At 35.2% G+C, this 21950-nt stretch overlaps 2 protein-coding genes across 2 annotated transcripts; one reads left to right on the forward strand and one right to left on the reverse strand.

The window, feature by feature from the left end:
- Positions 1-2964: 2964 nt before the first annotated feature.
- Positions 2965-6842, reverse strand: rsad2 (radical S-adenosyl methionine domain containing 2). Its single transcript, NM_001025556.1, is given in 6 exon segments — positions 2965-3660; positions 4022-4054; positions 4329-4478; positions 5088-5317; positions 5898-6059; positions 6483-6842. Coding segments are annotated over 6 exon segments (1080 nt in total). The 5' UTR covers positions 6823-6842; the 3' UTR covers positions 2965-3495.
- Positions 6843-8377: 1535 nt separating this feature from the next.
- cmpk2 (cytidine monophosphate (UMP-CMP) kinase 2, mitochondrial) lies at positions 8378-21646 on the forward strand. The gene is made up of 5 exons (XM_693963.10): positions 8378-8966; positions 10504-10618; positions 14509-14710; positions 16649-16882; positions 20866-21646. The coding sequence occupies exons 1-5, from the start codon at positions 8394-8396 to the stop codon at positions 20984-20986; spliced, it is 1245 nt and encodes a 414-aa protein (XP_699055.5). The 5' UTR covers positions 8378-8393; the 3' UTR covers positions 20987-21646.
- Positions 21647-21950: the final 304 nt, after the last annotated feature.

The following is a 21950-nucleotide window of genomic DNA, read 5'->3' on the forward strand; positions in this document are numbered from 1 at the left end:
TTCTTTTTGGCTTAGTCCCTTTATTAATCTGGGGTTGCAACAGCGAAATGAATCACCAACTTATCTAGCATATGTTTTACGCAGCGAATGCCCTTCCAGCTGCAACCCATCACTGGGAAACACCCATACATTTACACACACTACGGACAATTTAGCTTACCAGATTCACCTATAGTGCATGTCTTTGGACTTTCGGGGAAACCGGAGCACGTGGGAGAAACCCACACATAAATGCCAGCTTACCCAGGCCCAGGCTCGAACCAGCACCTTCTTGCTGTGAGGTGACAGCGCTACCCACTGTGCCACAGTGCTGCCTCAATAATTTCATTCATTCATTCATTTTCTTTTCGGCTGAGTCCCTTTATTAATCCGGGGTCGCCACAACGGAATGAACCACCAACTTATCCAGCATGTTTTTACACAGCGGATGCCCTGTGTAAAAATCCACACACACTCATACACAACAAACATTTTAGCCTACAAAATTCACCTGTACTGCATGTCTTTGGACTGTGGGGGAAACCGGAGCACCCGGAGGAAACCCACGCGAACGCAGAGAGAACATGCCAGCATGAAATTCCAGACAGAAACGCCAACTGACCCAACCGAGCCAGCTCAAATTAGCTCAAACCAGCAACCTTCTTGCTGTGAGGCGACAGAACTACCTACTGCGCCACTGCGTCACCTCAGTAATTTCAGTGAGTGAAATTTTAAGGCATCTCAAATAATTGATTTATTTAAAAATATTTGACTAGATATTTTTCAAGACACTTCTATACAGTTAAAAGTGACATTAAAGGTTAAATTAGGTTAATTTGGTTAGGCAGGTTAGGGTAATTAGGCAAGTTATTGTATAACAGTGGTTTGTTCTGTAGACTATTAAGGAAAAATATAGCTTAAAGGGGCAAATAAATTTGTCCCTAAAGTGGTGTTTAAAAAAATTTAAAACAAAACAAAATAAATAAATAAATAAATATAAAACAAATAAGACTTTATCCAGAAGAAAAAGTATTTTCAGACATATTGTGAAAATATCCTTGCTCTGTTAAAGAGCCCATATTATGGGTTTTTGAAAATTCCCCTCCATGTAGTGTGTAACACAGCTCTAATTGAAGTGAAGTATCCAGCTAAGGCTTAAATCTGTAAGAATACAGTGTTTAAAACGGTTGATTCATCTATAAAAGAGTCGACTCATAGTGCTTCAAACGAGTCGCCTTGATACCGAGTCATTAGGTGTTTTGCCATGACGTACGAACAAAACCAAGTTATTCACGTGCACGCGCAAACCCGGGAGATTTCAAACCTGAGTCCACGCCCTCTGACGCAGAAACCCAGACACACACACACCCACAAACACACACACACAAACATGCCGGTCGATTGAAGTCACACTGCAGATGGATTTTATATTGAGTCTCCACCCAAAGATGAAACCTCAGCATTATAACCAAGCAGTTGGAAACTTCTGGAAACTACATGGTACAAAGAAAACTTCATCTGCGTTTGTTAAAGGAAGGATCAGTAAAGAGTAACTTACTGATGGACGTCAGGATGGTTTTCTTCCTCCATTTCTCAAGTGTAAGTATGTGCGATTAAAGTTGTTTCCTCGTTGACTCTAGCTTGCAAATGTATTTAGTTGTGATTTGTTACTTGTAACCGCGTGTACTGTATCAGGTTAACTCGCTATATTCTCTTATCGCGTGCAAAGTCACGTTAAAAACGCGACGCGTGCTGCTTTGTTTACGGAGCTCCGTGGTAGAGGTCTGCATTCCCGCGGCTGTCCCAGCGCCAGATTTCTGCGGAGCTGGAATAAATTTCCGAATAAATCGCGGGAGCGGTCGGTAACGGGTTTAATTTGGGACGGGAGCGGGCTGTCTAGCAATATCACAGATATTGCCATGCGAATGAGAGAGAGAGAGAGAGCTTTGCTTGTGTGTCTGCTTGTTGCTTGTGTGTGTGTGTGCGCGCGTATGAGAGAGAGAGAGAGAGAGAGAGAGAGAGAGAGAGAGAACTTTGTCTGTGTGTGTGTGCTTGGTGCTGTGTGTGTGTTTATACAGACAGCTTGGCTGTCTGGACTGTATAGCTGGGTGATTTTTGGTTTTGTTCTCCCCCGCTCTTTAGCGGGATCGGGCGCGGCGGGCAGAAAACGGGGCGGGTCGGGCACCGGGACAACAAATTCTTCATATAAGCGGGAGCGGTCGGGTTCAGGCTAAACCTGGCAGTGCGGGCGGAAGCGGGAGCATTGTCGTCCGGAGGTGTGTGTGTGTTTTTGTGTGTGTGTGGCAGCTAAAGTCCAGGCCTACACTATCGAGCGTGTATGAACTGTGAATACTTTCTATATTGCTGATTAGCTGTTGGGCATTTCACTCTCTTGACTGAAGGCAATCGACCAATCACGACAGGGGTTTGGCAACAAATGAATCTCTGGACGATTCATACAGGAGTCGCTGGGATAATTAGGTAAAAATAAATGCAGATTATAAGACCATGAAAGTGTTTTTTGACCTTGCATGCATATTAAACTGTTGTTGGAGACCCTTACAACCAATATATGACCCTATTTCATGTATAATATGGGCTCTTTAAACATCATTTGGAAATATTTCAAAAAGAAGAAAAACACAATATATACTTATTGTATATATATATATATATATATATATATATATATATATATATATATATATATATATATATATATATATATATTTTTTTTTTTTTTTAAGATTTATTTAAAAATTATAATGTGAAAACTAAAATGATTAATTATAATAACGTAGTTTGAACATGTAAATGTATTATATGACAGTACTGAGCAGTGATTTTGGGGAAAAGTCTTTTAAAATCATAAACATCTTTTTAAAATAAAATATGGCATTGGCCTATTCTATTTATGATAGCCTTATTTTCTTATTTGAGAACCTCGAACCATTATATTGGCTATAAATGAGCAAAAAGATGTTGTTAATGTAAAAAAAATATTTATTTCCAAAATAAAAAAAAAACTAATTTAATATCAAATACAATAAAGTTACATTTTCACTTTAAATATTAAAAAATAAACCAAAAGTTTCATTAAATATTACAAACACTTAACAGATTTCCCTATAAAATGGGAACAATTCCTTTACATTTTCCTTTAATGAAAATGTGCAATACATGCAAACTAATGAAATCTTATTTACTAATTAATCAAAGTGCTTGCATGCTTTTAAAGTGCACTTAATCAATGTAAGTTTATTAACTTGTTGTTAGTTTTCCTCAGCAATTACATAAAAGCATATTAAGAATAAAAAATAGTGCACTGCAATGCAAATACTGAACAAAATAAAAGATATTAAAATATCCTATTTATCTATATATATTAATAATCTGTATATATCTATATCAGTGCAATAAAACAAGAGGAATATACCAACATTTATGCACCTATATCAGCTTATGGATAATCTGTAACAATATTGTAGAATTTAAATTAAGCAAAATTAATGACGATCACCATTCCAGTTTCATATCTGCTTTGCTCCACACATATTTTCCTCCTCTCATGAGAAACATCTTCTCATCAAAACCGCTGAACTTGATGGCTTCTTCCACACCAACATCCAGAATGGACTTTGATGGATCTTTCCTTCCCTCTCTGCAATCCAAGAAGCGCATCTGTGGCATCAGATATGGAGGATTTAAAAAAATCTATTCACGAAGATGATGATGTAGCATAGACAGCATGGTTATTAATAGAGATCAGAGATTATCCAGGGACAGAAAGTCATTTGATGCCTGGAATGAGGCAAATTACTGCGGGCCTTATTATATCCCTATCTATAATCCCTCCATCACTGATATGATGACATAATGCAATTTATAGGAATCATTTACACTGTAATAGTAGCGTAATTTAATATACGGAGAAAAAAAAATCCAATGACAACTTAATCTAATAATAAATAAGGAATACTTCACACAGTAATGAGAAGAAAACTTAATGGATGCTGCTGAGAAGAAAATATGAACCACTTACATATTCATCAAGAATCAGGTAAGAGTCTCTCATCTGTACAAAGAAAAATAGATAAATAAATAACCAATTTACATCAGTTTTACAGTATGCTCTATACTCAAGTCCCTGGCATCCATTTAAGGCTTATTTAAATTCCAAACACAAACTGCACACTTATAAGCCATAAAAGCTTTGGTAATGAATTCAAACTGAAAGTTTATTGCAGTATTACCCATAAATTGAAGCCACTTTATCTTGCAAATTGTGAGCTGCTTTGAAATGCTGATCTGAATTGAGTCAAAGTATGCGCTGTGAGCCTCAAAATTACCTTTTGATTGGACTCTGGAACCAGACACTGGATGCTCTGATGGCGCTCCAGGAAGTCTTGAAATTGCTGATCGCTAATGACAAATTTCTCTGCCTCGCGAAGACTGTTCTCCCCCGCGTTTTCACCTTCAATTAGCAAACACTGGAAGACCTGCGTGGACATTATAATATTGTCTTAAAATGCATGATGAGTGAAGGATGGAGAAATGTCAATCTGTATGTTGAATATTAAACTGGTCTAGTAATTATTTCAATCAGAAGTTGCTGGGAAATTTGACAAAATGTTACAATGACAGGAGAGGATTATATGTAGTTTGAATTAATTAAAGAGCCCATATCATGGATTTTTGAAAATGACCTTCCATGTAGTGTGTAACAGCTCTAAGTGAAGTGAAATATCCAGCTTAAGGCTTAAATCTGTAAATGTACAGTGTTTAAAACTGTTGATTCATCTATTGTTATTGAAGTTCAACAATGTTGATAATGGATTCATTCTTTTTTCCCCTCTTCTTTTCTTTTCTTTGACAGTTCATAGGTCAGAAAATGTCAAAGTAATTCAATAGTGAGAATATATTACTTTAAATAAGTAATCTACATTAAAGACTACAAACTTTAATCTGTAACATTACAATTTGTACAAGTGACATCAATAAAAAGGGACATTTCTATGTAGAAACACTGAAATGTTCAACACATACCTTACATTTTTTTTTCAGTTTGTTTACAATTGCTTAAAAAAAAAGCAAAAAATTATTTTTACCTTCCAACGTACTGGATTGAGAGCGGTGATCTGCTCGGTCATATCTTCTTCCACATTGTATGTGTTGATGACCGAGTTGATTTTGAAAGCCACCTTATACTCTCGACACCAGTTACGAACTTTATGTAGATTGTCCAAATGGCTCTTCCTGCCCTGTGCTCGACCTATAAGTTGATTGGTCTCTTCAATAAAACTGTCACAAGATATTGCCAGGATGTCCAAGTAGTCCCCTTTAAAATAAAGGTGGAAAATAAATTGACAATTTAGGAGATGACAAACTCTCTCTTTCTCTCTCTCTCTCTCTCTCTCACACACACACACACACACACACACACACACACACACACACACACACACACACACACACACACACACACACACACACACACACACACAAATACAAACATTTTAGAGAGGTTTAAATGTTGACCAGTTTCTGTGAAAATGTTTAAAGGAAAGACATAAAAATCTAAATAAGATTAAATTAAATATGAATTGTATAAAAAAAATCATGATGTATGATGTAATTCAAAAGGCAATTAATTTGCTAAAAACATGGTTACTATACGTTAACTATATAATGCTTTGTTCATTTTTCATAAGGGAATTGACAGTACAATGCAATGCTTATCTCAAATGACAACAAATTCTTAAATTCGGCTATTAAATGGAGCTTATTAATTTTTTTTAAGCAGATCTAACTATTTTGTGAAGCTAGCTAAACACTGTTATGAACTACAATGGGGTGAATTGTGTTAAAAGTTTGCAAGTAACTTCTGCCGCCCTCTGCTGGCCATGAAAGATTCTTACCGTATTTCTGGAACCAGCTTTCTCTGATCAGACTGCCGTTACTAACAATGCTGACACTCGGCAGCTGCAGCTCCTGCTTACAGTACAGCACCAGCTCTCCCAGAAAACTGCCTTTCTGATGAACGAAGGGTTCTCCTCCAGAAAAGTTTATTTTTTCCATTCCTGTATAATAAAATGTTTAAATACTTAAACAAAAAGTACAATAAAGTAAACATTATTATGCACAGAATTTGCCTGATATATGGCACTATGTCAAGAAAGAAAGAAAGAAAGAAAGAAAGAAAGAAAGAAAGAAAGAAAGAAAAAAAGAAGAAAACATCAATGTTAACATTAAAGTTTTTAACCTGACTTCGCCTAATCCATATGTTTTGGATTACGTAAATTAAAAATAATAAAAGTAGTGTATGCAAATTAGCACCTTATTTGCATTGGCTATTCAAAAAAGCTTGAAAGAGTTTGCAAATCATAATGTAATCATTCAGCTGCATGGGGAAATGGCTATAATTATAACGTATAGGTTATCTTAATATTAATTTGACTTGTTGTACCCTAATCACCTGCACTTTTAAGAGACAAGTTGTTTACCTGCTTCTTTCAGCAGTCTTAAGCCTCGCTTTGCTTCTTCAATAGGCAAGACGAAAGAAGTCTTCGCGGTGTGGAAACAAAAGCCGCATTTGTAATTGCACTGCCGGGTGAAATGGTAGTTTACACTGCTTGGAGTTGTGAACGGAGCTCTGGATCCCTCTTTCTGTTTACTGGTGCGACTCTCTGGGCGGCTGATCTTTCTAGCAGGAGTTTGTTGCACATGTGCGCCAGAAACCTGCATGGAGAGCCATCTCAACAGCGCTAAAAAGAAACTTTGAACGTTCTTTACACAAAGCTGCATCAACAGTCTAGCAAAGCCAAGTTGGTTTGATGTCACCATGATGAAGATGTGTCGATTCTGAAGCCCGGAGAACACACGCCTCTTTTATACGGGACGGGGCCGGGCAGTGTCAAGTTGCCACTCTGATCAGTTTCTTTTCTTGCTCGGGGGGACGGAAAACGAAAGATAAACACTATCAGCTGTTATGCACGAGTTTCATTTCTCTTATAGACACCTGATGCATTTAATTTTCATTATAGGCTGCCGCTCCCATAAAGCATGCAGGCCATTTATAATATTATAGGCTTATGATTATATGAATTTACAATATTTGGTTTGTCTCAGCATTCTGAACAGTGAAATAGCCAACAACAACAATATAACAACAAAAACGATCATTATTATTATTATTATTATTTTTATTATAGGCTTTGATTATATTATATTATATTATATTATATTATATTATATTATATTATATTATATTGTTATTATCATTTTTATTATTATCATCATCATTATCATTATTATTTTTTAGTCATTTGGGACTAAACAAATAAACAACTTTATTTATATTACCAACTAATAAATGGGAACTGGAGACATAGGGAGAACATGCACACTACACACAGAAACACCAGCTGACCCAACCGGGGTTCAAACCAGCAACCTTGTTGTGCTACCCACCCATTGTGCTACCCACTGCGCCAGCGTGCTGCCACTAATATTGATTATATTATTATTTTCATTTAGTCATTTGGAACTACTGAGTTGCATTTTGCCCCATTTTAAAATCATCTGGATATTTGTATAAACAAATTAATTACAAATTATTTACAGCACAGTATTCATTTTAATGAGTACCAGAATTAATAAGCAATTATCAATGAGCATGTGAAACCTACTTCACTGATTCTTTAGCTAGTTTCAGTCAGCATAGAAATAGACTTTATCTTGTGAGTTAGCCTACAATAAATAGCTACATTTCTTGTTAACCTGCATTCTTTGCATATACTTTTTTATTGTTATTATTATTATTATTATTATTTTCTAATTAGTAATTTTGGACTAAAAATTAACAACTTTATTTATACTGCTACTACTACTACTACTAATAGTTATTATTATTATTATTGATTATTGTATTATTATATTAATTTAGTCATTTGGAACTAATGAGTTGGGTTTTACCCATTTTTAAATCATTTTGGATATTTGTTAAAACAAATGAATTACTTACAGCACAAAATATTTATTTTAATAAACACCAGAATTAATAAGCAATTATCATTATCAAGCTATGAGCATGCAAAACCTACTTCACTGGTTTTAGTTAGCAAAGAAATAGACTTTAACTTGTGAAGTAGCCTACAATCTTAACTTGCATTCTTTGCAAATGTAACTAAACTGCTGAATAGAAACTTATACAAGGTGTGACCTACGCTGATTTACTTAGCACGTTTTTTTTTTTTACCTTTGCACTTTTTGTTTTAGTACAGACTTGCATGGAAGCTCGTTACGCAATTGGACCCTGCCGGCTGTACTACTTTCGTTTTCGTGTGTAGTTTCGTTTCTCTGTAAACAGTGCTCCAGCTCAGTGACATGAGATTTCCCCGACACAGTCCATCACAATGCTAAAGAGAGCCATGTTTCGCTGTGGACCGCTGTGTTCGCGTGTATTCGCGGTGGAGTTTGATTTGCACACTAAACCTCTTTATTTCACACTAAGCTCAAGCCCACAAGTTCTTCATGGCGACCATCAGCAGCTTTTCGGAGACTGTGGGAAACTCTTCTCGCTTTACGTCCACAGTGAGAACAGAATTGAAAAGGCGCGAATGTACGCTGAGATAAAACACAAACTATCAACGCGAGGCTGCGATGTGTTTGAAGCGTCCTCTTTTATGCCGAACGTCAGGAACAGCGTCCTTAAAGGGTTTTTTGTACGAGACAAATCCACAACCTGTCTTTCAAAGGAAGTTTTAAAGTCACTACAGCAGCAGAAGGTGTCAGTGTGTGTGTTTTCATACGAGCGCGAGGGTCAGCACTGCTGGCAGGAGATGTGGTCAGCTGTCAATCATGTGGAGGAGTCAGTGAAGCAGTACATCAAACCTGCAGCCGCAGCAGAGCATCATCCATCCACACTCAGCATCAGCAACTCTGACGTCTTCTACTGTATGGATGAAGCCTACAAGGTTCTACAGGAGGTACGGTTGAATTCAGAGACATTTTGGAAGCAGATTGTGCAACATTAATTTATTTCCTTCGGATTAGTCCCTTATTTATCAGGGGTCTACACAGCGGAATGAACTGCCAACTATTCTGGCATATATTTTATACAGCGGATACTCTTCCAGCCACAACCCAGTACTGGGAAACACCCATACACTCTCACATTTACACACACTCTCATACACTACAGCAAACTCAGTTCATCCAGTGCCAACTGTGAGGCAACAGTGCCACCATTATTGTACAAAATAAATATTAAAGTAATGGTATGAATAAATGTAAAGTTATAAAAGTCATGGGCAACAGTAAATTAATAACACAAAAGGCAATACTACTACTATAAAGGTAGATTTAGATTAATACTTTTTTATTCTGCAAGGGTGAAAAAGGATAGCTTTAACTAACTAAAATAAATAAATAAGTAAAGGTAACACTTTAAAAGAATGATAAATTAGTTAATGTTAATTATTGTATTTTCACTAACATGAACAAACCAATAAGTAATACATTTATTAAGGTGTTTATTGATCTTTGTTAATGCTAGTTAATGTTATTTAAGTTAAATAATGTATATTTACTCAGTGTGCATTAACTAATGTTAACAATGTTAATGTTGGAACTGTGATGTTATAGTAAATCAAATTTGACTGTAAAGATATTTAGAGAAAATAAATATGTTGTCTGTGTATACAATGAATATTACAGACTGATTGAAAAAATTTAGTTATTGTGATATTTAATAATTCGATTAAATAATCAATTGAAAAAAAAAATTCCACAAAATAAGCTGCAACTGTTTTAAATATTAATATATGTTTTTGAGCACCAAGTCAGCATATTGCAATGCTTTCTGAAGGAACACGTGGCAATGAAGAATGGAATAATGTCTACTGAAAATTTGTCTTTTTAAAATTAGGAATAAAGTATCACATAAGGTTTAGTAAAATACAAAACTCTGTGCACTGTCACCTCACAGCAACAAGGTTGCTGGTTAGAGTCTTGGCTGGGTCAGTTGGCATTTCTGTGTGGAGTTCTCCCTGTGTTAGTGTGAATTTCCTCCAAGCTTCGGTTTTCCCCACAGTCCAAAGACATGTGGTACAGGTAAATTGAATAAGCTAAATTGCCCATAGTGTATATGTGTGACTGAGTGTGTATAGATGTTTCCCAGTACTGGGTTGCAGCTGAAAGGGCATTCGCTGTGTAAAACATATGCTGGATAAATTGGCGGTTCATTCTGTTGTGGTGACCGCTGATGAATAAGGGAACTAAGCTGAAGGAAAATGATTGAATTAATTAATAATACAGCTTATACATTTGTAATACTACTACTGTATTTTTGCTTATTATTTACAAGTGGAAAAGCAAAGTTACAACTAAAAGAAAGTAAAAAAAAAAGCAACATCAGCGTTGAAATGAAAGCAGAACAATAAAGATTGGGGGATTATTTACTATGCAACTCAGTGCTCTACCCAGATTGATGTTAAACAATACATCATATTCTTCCCATCGCAGTGCGCTGACATTATCCCTGAGTCAAAGGAAGTGCTAAAGCTTGTAGATGAACAGCTGAAGACAACCAGGGGTAATGGATTCCCAGTCATTGTGATTGAAGGACTGGATGCTACAGGTAAATACTAAACCTTTAAACAAATATTTTTCTCTGCTAATAAAAGAATGCAGTGAAACCTGTACATTCATAATACATATCACATCTTGTTAAAAGGCCCTATTTTGTTTATATATATATATATATATATATATATATATATATATATATATATATATATATATATATATATATATATATATATATATATATATATATATATTCATTTTTTCATATATATATATTCATATATATTCAGTCTAATCTGCCAGAAACAAGTAGTCAGTAATTGCAATTTTACTACTTGCACAAATGCAATGTAAAACAACTGCATAATATGTGAACAATGTGAACAATGACTGCATTGATTCTGAAACAATGTAGTTGTTGTATCTGAGGACTGGAAGAATTTGGTTTGTGTTGTTGACATGTCAAGAAAACACAGCTTTTTCATTTCAGACCACAGTTTTGGCAGGGAGCTCCTGTCTATAATGCAGACAAACTAAATTAAAAAGTTAAACAAATATGTTTCTGGTTGTACATGAGCTCAAAATGATACAATAAAACTAGCCTTGTCACTTTTTGTATTTATACCAGCCTGGCTCATTGGTAATACATGTCTCAATGTAAAATACATTGCTCTGGGTATGTATTGTTGCTCGATTCAGATGACTAACTCTACTAGAGGGCGCTGTCTGCATTTTTGCAAATCTGAAAAAAAAAAGGTAAAGTTTCTTTTAGTTTCTGATACTTGTCCTTCTTGTACATGTTCACAGTAAGGCTGAACTTGTTGTATAGATTAAATAGCGAACCTAGAGGGGTCTGGATGAAGACCAGGTGCAGTTGCAATGCTTTTAATTTACACACCTAACCCCGCCCCTAACCCTACCTCTCACAGTGCCATCACTAGCTTCGTTGAGTGCATATTGTCTGACATTGCAAGTCTGAGATATGCAGTCTCAGCTTGCAAATCTAAGTCTGCATCCAGATAATATTGAGCGAACCACTGACCAAAAAAATTGTTTTTAAAAGCAAACATAAAAGAAAAGTGCACCATGGCCACATAGTTTTTCATTGATTTTGCACCACTTTTTAACCTTTTGTGGAGCAGGGCTTGACTGGATTTCAACCCTAGCACACTGTATCACAAACACAACATCATACAAAGTGAGCAAACTGACTACACCAAATACGAAAAGACCAAATGAGACAGGTGAGGAAAACTTATTAGACTACAAAATTATAAGTTGTTTTGTAGTTTTTATTTGGTGTTAATCCTTATTCGTTAGTAATATGTCCTTGTAAATATCATTTGTGTAAAATGGAATAAAAGTGGTTGGACCTGTAGTATTAATATTACCTGAACACTGCAGTCAAACATGCTTTTGAAGTTTCACTAAACATTTTTGAAGTTTCACTAAACTGTTGAAGAATATTTGACCAATGAGTCTGTATTGGTTTCTACAAGCAATGGGGAAGCCTCTGGAGCCTAAATTTAGCTACAGCATTGTGCGTTTACTTCAAGACACTTGCTGTGCTCGTAGTGCTAGTCTAAACACACCAAGAGGTTTATAGGGGAGGTTTAAGCTGAGTTCAGACTGCACAAATTTTACAGATGTTTTTACACTGCATGACTATCTTGGGTCAACAATGTTGTCTCAATCCACAAAATAAGTCTCACAACCAAACACACGCGAGAAGTGACATGGAAACAACGAAAGGTCACGTAGCATATATTTTGTTATTAACTACATAATAAGAAAGAAGTCTTTAGTGAGGGAGAAACTGTGCTTATTTTGCTCACCTGGCTTTTGAAGGGAATTAGCCATTTCTTTTCAACTTTTTCTTTGTGGTATTGCTTAGATGACACATCAAAAAACATGGGTGCTGCAAATTTACACTAGTTTCTCCTTCATTTCTTAGGTCCAAATAGACAGAAAATAGCGCTTTTAACTTCTCCCCCAACAATGGCAGTTCTAGATCAGAGTAACTGGGGGGCCAGGCAGGAGCCACTTGTACCCTTGGGGGGCACGTTTTAACATACATCACAAATTACTCATTCAAAGAATTTTTTTTTTCATTCTGCAGTTTTCATAAACAGGGTAATTAAATAACTTAAACTCAAAGTAATCTTCCTTGTTAATTTATTTGACAAGTAACTCTGTATTGGTGTAGGATAAAACATTTCTAACATTCAAGTACATCAAGGCACATTGTTGCACCGGTAAACTTTAACAGATAGGCCTTTAGTTGAAGTAAATTTATTTTGTCCCCCCTGTTCATTTAAAAGATTTTTTCCCATGTGATTAACAAACAAAAAAAATTCACAGTATATCCTGTAAAAATTAATTATTCTGGAGTCATAATAAGTCTTATTTCTTATTATTTATTTCTTGAATAATTGAGTTTTTAATAATACAAAAATAAATAAATTAAGGCCATTATTATAAGCCTTCTTAAGAAATAATTACTGTATAATTTTTGGTATACACAACAAATCAGTTACAAAATAATTCTTCCAGCCTTCGTAGTTAACATTACATTTACATTTAGTCATTTAGCAGACACTTTTATCCAAAGCGACTTACAAATGAGGACAAGGAAGCAATTTACACAACTATAAGAGCAACAATGAATAAGTTGACATTAACTAATTTTGTCTTCAAATTACACTTTAATCTGAATAAAAGACTATAAAATACTTAAAGGGACTTTATCTGAATCCAACTGTCTTGCAAAATAACAAGTAAAATATTATAACTGTCGCCATGGGGAAGATAAAAAGGAGTTATTAGAAATTATTTATTTAAACTATTATGTTTAAAAATGCGTTGTAAATAAATCACGTTTGAAGACTCGTGCTTTATGTCAAGACGGAAATCAAAAATGACACAACTAAACGAGTTGAATATTACTTATACATGAGCGTGACTGAAAACTACATTTGATCAATGTATTACATCTGTTCTTCGGTACTTGCCGACTGTTTGTAAATTCAAGACTGCATTTCTTAACAAAACTATGTACACTCAATTTTTGATTAATAATGGCCTCTGCATAGCTGAGGACTTCCTATATTACAAATATTGATATAAAAACAGAAGTCCAATATAATTAACAGTGGGCATTTTGATCGTGTTTCACAAGATGAACATGACTGAAGTTGAATCTTAATACCTGTGTCAATTTGGGGGTTAACTTCTGATGAATGTGGGGAACTGATGTGCACAGCACCATCACAGAGAAAGAAAGTGCGCGAAAGCAGAAGGAGCGAGTGCCCGAGAGAGCGAAAGAGACCTCAGTCAAATCTCCACAGTCTGCCACCGATGGCTGATCTCGCTTCTCTGTGGCGTTTTGACACAAAAATATGCATCCGAATTTAGGCTGGCCAAGGGGGGCCAAGCTTGTTGACATGGGGGCACTGGCCCACCCCTAGAACCGACATTGCCCCCCAACCTTCCACTGCACCGCAGGTACCCATACTAGTGGGTGCTGCTCTCTCATTGGTGATCACCGATGTTATTTTCAGTCAGAACACATAGCATGATTTCACATCACCGACAGCCCCAGATAATTAGCATGCCAAATATCTCACGATTGTCGATTCTCTCAGATCGCGTCTTTGATAGTTCACACTATGTGATTGTTACATGAATGAGTACCGATTTGTCAGCCGATTTCCCAAAACCTGTTGGCGAGTCAAAAACGAGGCTAAAATCAAGCAGTCTGAACTCAGCATTAGAGAGATGAGTTATTGAAAACGTTGTTTAAGATGCTGAGAAAATAGCTCATATTGCCATGTACATGATGAGACCTGAACTTTAATACAGCAGATGCATTATAGGAGCACATTAAAAATCTGTTTTCAAAATTCTGACTTCTTTCCATAAACTCTTCTTGATTTCACTCAGGTAAAACTACTCTCACAGAGGCCCTGCGGCAGTCTCTGAATGCCACCCTGCTGAAATCTCCTCCCCAGTGCCTGGCTCCTTTCAGACAACGCTTTGACTCAGAACCACCCCTCATCCGCAGGGCCTTTTACGCTCTGGGGAACTACATCACTGCAACCCACATCGCAAAGGAGTCCTTAAGGGCTCCTGTCATAGTAGACAGGTAGCGAGACACAAATACATTCACAAGAACAAGCTGTGGTTTGGTGATGCTGTGGAGCATATAAAGATTTAGCACATATAAGTAAATATAAGGTATATCCATAAAGAAATTAGTTAAATTAAAAAAGTGCAGATTAGTAAACAAACTGAAAATGTGATATAAAATAAACTACAAGACATGAACTTGACATGCAAAAAATACATTACTGTCATCATTTACTCTCACTACACTTGTTCAAACCCGGTTTGAATTTCTTTCTTCTGTTGAATGCAAAATAAGATATTTTAAGAAAGCTGGACACCTGTAACCACTGACTTCCATATGTCAAAAACTACAGGTTTACAGAAGAAAAAAATCATAAGGGTTTTTAACCACTTGAGGGTGAGTAAAGAGTGAGTATCACCCATTTTCTTCAAACCTTGAAGGTGCAGTATGTTAAAGGCTGATTTAAATTGTGTTCTAAATAAAAGCAACGGCACAAGATTAAAGGTATATTCTCCATATTAAAAGGAGTTTTTGTTTTAACCAACATCTCAAATTAATAAATTAGGAACGGCTTCTATTTCTTGCAGCTGAACAACAGGATACAATGATCACCTTAGGTGCACCTCATGTGCTTTATTCAGTGTTGAATGCTAATAATGTGAGTTTGAATGCCATTTTACATGCCATTTATTGCCATACTGCGTAAAGCAGCAGCAGATAGTTTACCTCAGATCTTGAAAATAAAATAACCTCTTTGAAATTGAACTTAAGAGCTGTAAATCAACACATATTAGTGATTTAACATGTAAATTTAACATTGTTAAAGAGGTTAAATATGTAATAATTAGATTATAAACCTTACCATTTTGTGAGTGCATATTTTGTGTTTCTGAATGGCTATATTTAAATCTCTATCGTGTTTTGTTGTAACGTGCAAACATAAACGCCATGTTGCTTGTTTTTAGAACACGGGGTTACAATGTAACCTGCTCACCTAATGTTTACACTCATAATATTAATATTATTTGATAATTAATAACAACAAGTCTGAATCTGCGTCACATTTCGGAGTCTGCTATTGTCCACCGGAGGTCCATTTTGGTCACAGACACATGCTTTGAGAGCCTTACTGAATGAATGAATGAATGAATGAACGAACGAATGATTGATTGATTGAGTGAGTGAATGAATGAATGAATGAATGAATGAATGAATGAATGAATGAATGAATGAATGAATGAATGAATGAATGAATGAATGAAATATGAAATATGCAGTTTCCCACCAAGGCAGCCTAGGGAGCTGAAATATAATTGGCTAAACTGGCAAATATGTAATGGGTATTTTTAAAGCAGAATATCTGACTTTAGTGCTGTTTCTTAGAAAAATATGTTCACTATATGTTGGCCTATGTTCACTTGGCATGTTTCTTAAATATCTGCAAACAAATTAGGATATTTTTATGAGTCAAAAACTTACATACAGCACCTTTAAGCTGACTATATATTACTCAAGTAAAAATATGGTTCACAGCTGCATAAACTAAACTAAAAAAAAGAAAAGAAGTGGCCACACTTTCCTGAACTACAACTTTCCCCTCCATAAACTCCTAATTTGCTGCTAATTAATAGCTAGTAAGTGTGGATCTGTTACTAATTATATAACATATGATTATGCAGAAAAAGGTACAATGTGATTTATTGGAACAAATAAACAGCCAGTCTGCATGTTACAGTTATAGTCCCCATGCTGAAATCGTACTTAATACATAATGCAATTTGCAACATTTATAAACAATGCAGGGATTGAAATTAATCACTTCAATCACTTTACAGAACATGTAAGTGAAAACAAGTTAGTTAAGGACCAAGGTGCTTTTAATTAGTTGCTTTTGCAATTATATAGAATAGAAGACAAAAATCTATGTATGTTAATTCTTTTTTTTTTTTTTAGGTATTGGCACAGCACAGCAGCCTATGCCATTGCTACAGCAGTTGGTGGTAGGGTTGAAAACCTGCCAAAGCCAGACTCAGAGCTCTACGTTTGGCCAGAAGACCTGCTCCAGCCAGACCTGGTGCTGCTGCTTACTGTCAGTCCTGAGGAAAGAGTGCGGAGACTCAGGGACAGAGGACAGGACAAGACCACTGAGGAGGCTGAGCTAGAAATCAATCAGCTCTTCAGACTCAAGTAGGTCAACCTGTTGAAAGTCAGAGTGTTTTATCTTTTAGGGTTAATCCCAACACACTTGTTTACTGTATTCGATAACACTGATAACCTTGTTAACCCTGTTATCAGATTTTGTTGTGAATCCTTAGGACTGGTTGCATACCAGTTGGCCTAATTACTTACAATTAAAATGCAATACAGGTTTCAAGGGCACTTCAAGGAAATTGTATTATTTGTGACTGAAAATATAACATGTACGTTTTCATTTTTGGAGGCATTATGCCCTTAGATAATTTTTTTAAAAAGTGACTTTAAACAATGTAATATTTAGTTAATAGTCAATTTTTGGCTTAGCCGTTTCATAACACAGTGGGGTTGTTGTATTTCATGGGGAAAGAATTTAGTAAAAAAATTTACAATGTCGTCCTGTCAAATTGCATTCCAGAAACATCAAATATTTTTCAGATATTTTTTAACATTGTATTAAAATAATAAGAAAAAGATATATATATATATATATATATATATATATATATATATATATATATATATATATATATATATATATATATATATTTATTTTTTACTGAAAATCTATGATGGACGGATAAAAAAAAAATATATATATATAGGCACTGGTGGGAGGTGTGCATTGGCTCGAGGCTAGGTGCTGACTATTTTCTTGCACCATTCATTTACACCTGCAGCTGACATCAGAACAGCAGAAACCGTTGCTTAAAAACATGTCACTTTAAAACTAGTATTTGAATGATTCTCTAGCGTAATGTCTAAAGTGATGACAAAACAGGTGATTTTGCTCACATTTTAAGATAATAAGGCTGAACGGCATGAAATGCCATCAGTCTACAGAGATATCTTAGTTTTTCTGTTGCAGTCAGAGTATCACAATAATTAACCCTGAAAAAGCCAAAGCAAAGCAAACACGATTACTTTGGTATAAATACGGCACAACAACATACAAAAGAGTATTTTATAATGATTTGATCAGCTGTAGTTTAAAATATGAAAAGAACGCTGAGTTTTTCTCCCCTAAGGACTTATTTTGCGGTTTATGTCCCCATCTCGTGGCGCCTTTGTTCTGCTCAGTTTGACAGGCTGATGGCCGCCGATCTCTGAAATTATAAATATTCAAAATAGACACTATCCTTATAAATAAACTGCATAGTTGCAATCTAAATAACTTCATTCTCACCTAAAAAAGCCTCAAAAGTACATCATGTTTTCCCACAGCAGCAATATTTGTCAAACTGTAAAAGATTATTGATCTACTGTTACTCTATGTGGGCGGAGTAATACAGAAGGGTGAAGAGGCTGTAAGAGTGCTGTTATTGCAGAATATTGCACGGCTATCAGCCAATCAGATTCAAGAACCAGATAGAAATGTTGTATAAAAAATTAATTAGAAAAAAAATTTATGTATATATACTTTTTAAGTTTTGCATGTTAGCCCATGGACAAATAATTTGTCTATAATTGTAATGGTAAATTTATTTTAAATCTGAGGGACAGGATAGCAACAAAAATAATGCAGTGCAATGCAAAAAAATAAATAAATAAATAAATAAATAAAAAAATATAAAAAAACAATAAAACAAACAATGCAATGCAATTGATTTCCATTTTAATGAGTAAAATAAGTATTTGACCCCTTCGCAAAACACAGCTTCAAAAAGTTTTCAATTTGTCCCACTCATCTTAGCAGATCTAAATCTAAAATATTGGCCACAGATTACTGGTCACTTTTAAACAATAAATGTATACTGCATGAATCAGATTTTGACACACCAAACTTGTTTTATGCATCCACTGAAGTCTTAAAGCAGTCAGCTGACATCCACTGATGTCCAAAGCACCCAAATTAATGCAATGCCACCATTTTTTAACTCTACCAAATTAAAACTTTAGACCATTTTAAAATCTTCATACTAAAGAATTGTGAGATATATTAAAATGCTACATGCATTTATTAAATGTTACGTAGTTCAAAAAATTTTTCTCCGTTGATTCGTCAGTATGGAGGGTCATTTTATCATGTTGTAAGTCGGTGAGACTAACCGAAAGTTAGTGGCACCAGTGCAATCATATAAGAATGAAAGAGCTTTAACAAGAGCACTGTCTGTATAGTGAAAGATAAGCAGCCTGTGAATATATTTTTTCCAAATAAAGGAAAAGCCAGTTGAAATTAACAACATTTACAACACTACCAGCATTAAACCCCTTGTGTATCAGAATCACACAGAATTCATTTATCACAATGTGTTTTATTCCTTAAATTATGCCTAACTTTTGTAAAATACTGTAAATAGACCCTGTAAATAGGAAATCCTCATAGTAGGGAAAACTTAGAGGGGAGTAAATGGGAGAATACAACAAATATATTTTTTTACAATCTTATTTGCTCAAATAATAAAAGAAAAACTCCACAATAATGTTGTAAAGACTAGCAGAAAAAGGAAAAGAATAGTGTGAGACTGATGACGGATACCAGAGGAGTGAATAATGCCAAATTTACTGTCCTGTCCCATAGATGCTGCATTAGAATTCTCGCATAAGCGGCAAATTTTTTTTTGTAATTTGAAATGAAATATGATAACCTACACACATAAATACATATAAATGTTCTTACGTTTTTTAAAATATGAAAATATTAAAAACTTTCAAGGATTTAAGATGCTGATGGCTGTTAAACGCGCCATAACAGGCTTGTGAAAAGGGTCTATTGTAGATTATAAAACTATGTATTTTATGGTGACTATGGTATTTCTAAGAGAAACTATGATTAAAATCATCTTTTGTAAGTTGTTTGGACAGAACTGTGTGTAGGTATAGTGTGTTCACAGTCATATTGCGGAGAAATAAAGACAATAAGTCTCTTTTTTCATTTTCCTGACATTAAAATAGGATCCAAATAACTCCCATTTTGATGCCCAATGCAACGTGATGTACGAGTGTGGTTTCCCCATCCACCGAATTGATTGACAGCTGCGTAAAAACATGTCTCCATAGTAGCGCGTATAATCATATCAACAAGACTGGACATGCGCAAAGCAACCAGGATTAAAAGATCTCTTCAGCTCGCTGTGTTCATCAATCATCATCAAATGTGATCAAGAATGAGTTTAACAAGTTTAAAACATTTTTAAAACAAAGCATGTTTGTAATGAATTACAGCGATTTTACCATCTTTATCACCACAGCCGCATAGTGTCAGTACAATCAAAAAAGAGGACGCTTTAATCCTAGTTTGTGGACGTTAAGTCAGGTGATTTTACATATTATGAATATCCATACAGCAGTGGATTTTAAAGTGTATCATGTCACATTTGCAATGCAAAAAGAGTGCAAAGTTAAACACGCACACTGTGTGTGTGTGTGTGTGTGTGTCTGTAATGACATAGTGTGTGACTCATCGAAAGGTTTGAATTAAATCCACAACAAATACATCAAATAATCATTGTGAATTTTCTTACTGTAGTATTTCTCACAAACGTTGCATGAGATCGGCTTCCTTCATGTATGTCACTGTGCTGTTTATCTGACACAGCTGAGGCGGAGATTGATATAAATAAATAAATAAATAAATAAATAAATAAATAAATAAATATTTTGTTCAATTCTCTACATAACAAACCACTGTCATCCAGTATCTTGCCTAATTATCCTAACTTGGTTAGTTAATATCCTAGATAATTCTTTAAAATAGACTTTAGGCTGGATATTGCAAAATAAGTAGAAACATATTATGAACGTTAGCCATGGCAAAGACAAAACAATCAAATTATTAGAAAATAGCTATTATTTCTAAAATTGTGTTGAAAAAAATCTCTCTTCGTTAAGCGACGCCTTGGAAATATTTGTAAAAGAAGTAAAATTTTGCAGTAGGACTAATTATTTCAGGAATAATTTACTGAGAATTAAAAAAGACATTTCCTCCCCCAAAACCAAGACTTATGTAAATATAACAAATTGTTCTTTGTTTTTAGAGTGGAGGAAGCTTACAAGAGAATCCAGAATCCATCCTGTATCACTGTGGATGCGAGTCCCTCTCCACAAGAAGTGCTGAAACAAGTGCATCATTTAATTAGGAACAAATGCCACTTGTAAACAACCAGCAGCAGAAGAGGCCACGCAGTCCCTCTGCCGACCACTAGATGGTAGTACAATGTTACGATTCCTCCCTCAATCCACTAAACCTGCCATAGAGTCCCAGTCAGCCGAGCCTGTTGATTGAAAGGGAGGCTGGTGGAGAACTGCCAGCTTATATTTCAGGGCTCGAATCTGGACATGTCACAACATATTCCCCTTCCCACCGAGCTTTAGTGATGACACGAGAGGGAAAGTTATTGCGGCTGCCGTGGCTGGATGTCAGCTCTCATACGCAGGGTCACAGCGGCCACTTTCCTCAGTCTGACTTATTCCCAGTGAAACACAGGAACTCGGCTAAACACGTTTGAAAATTCATCAATCACTTCAATTAGATTTAAACACAAGAACTCATTGTTGGTCAGCGCGCCGTCCGCTCCTATAGGAGATGGAATCAAGGGACCGTGTGGAGGTATTAAAAGCAATAGATCTGATCCAGACAATTTAAACTTTGCTTTGATTTGTTGCTGTTGCTTTTGGACACTGAGTCTGATCGTTCATTAAGAGTCATATGCTGGGGAAAGAAAAGTACAGCAGAACTCAGGGTTTTTAAGCTGTAAGTTCCTTCAAGTCTGTTTGTTGTACAGAAATGATTAGTCAGAAATAAATTATTATAATGCGTGCCTTCTAAATTTCTTTTTCAAGTTTTAAAGTTCACCTTAAAAGGACAATTCTGTCATGAAGAGAAAGTGAACACTATTGTTGTCAAGATAAAATAATAGTAAGATTACATTATATATAAGATACATACAGTGCATTCTGAAAGTATTCAGAGCGCTTCACTTTTTCCACATTTTTTATGTTACAGCCTTATTTCAAAATGGATTAAATTAATTTATTTCCTCAAAACTCTGCACACAATATCCCATAATGACAATGTGAAAAAAGATTTTTTTGATTTGTTGCAAATTTGTTAAAAATAAAA

The sequence above is a fragment of the Danio rerio genome, chromosome 17, assembly GCF_049306965.1.
Source record: "Danio rerio strain Tuebingen ecotype United States chromosome 17, GRCz12tu, whole genome shotgun sequence".
Taxonomy (NCBI): Eukaryota; Metazoa; Chordata; class Actinopteri; order Cypriniformes; family Danionidae; genus Danio; species Danio rerio.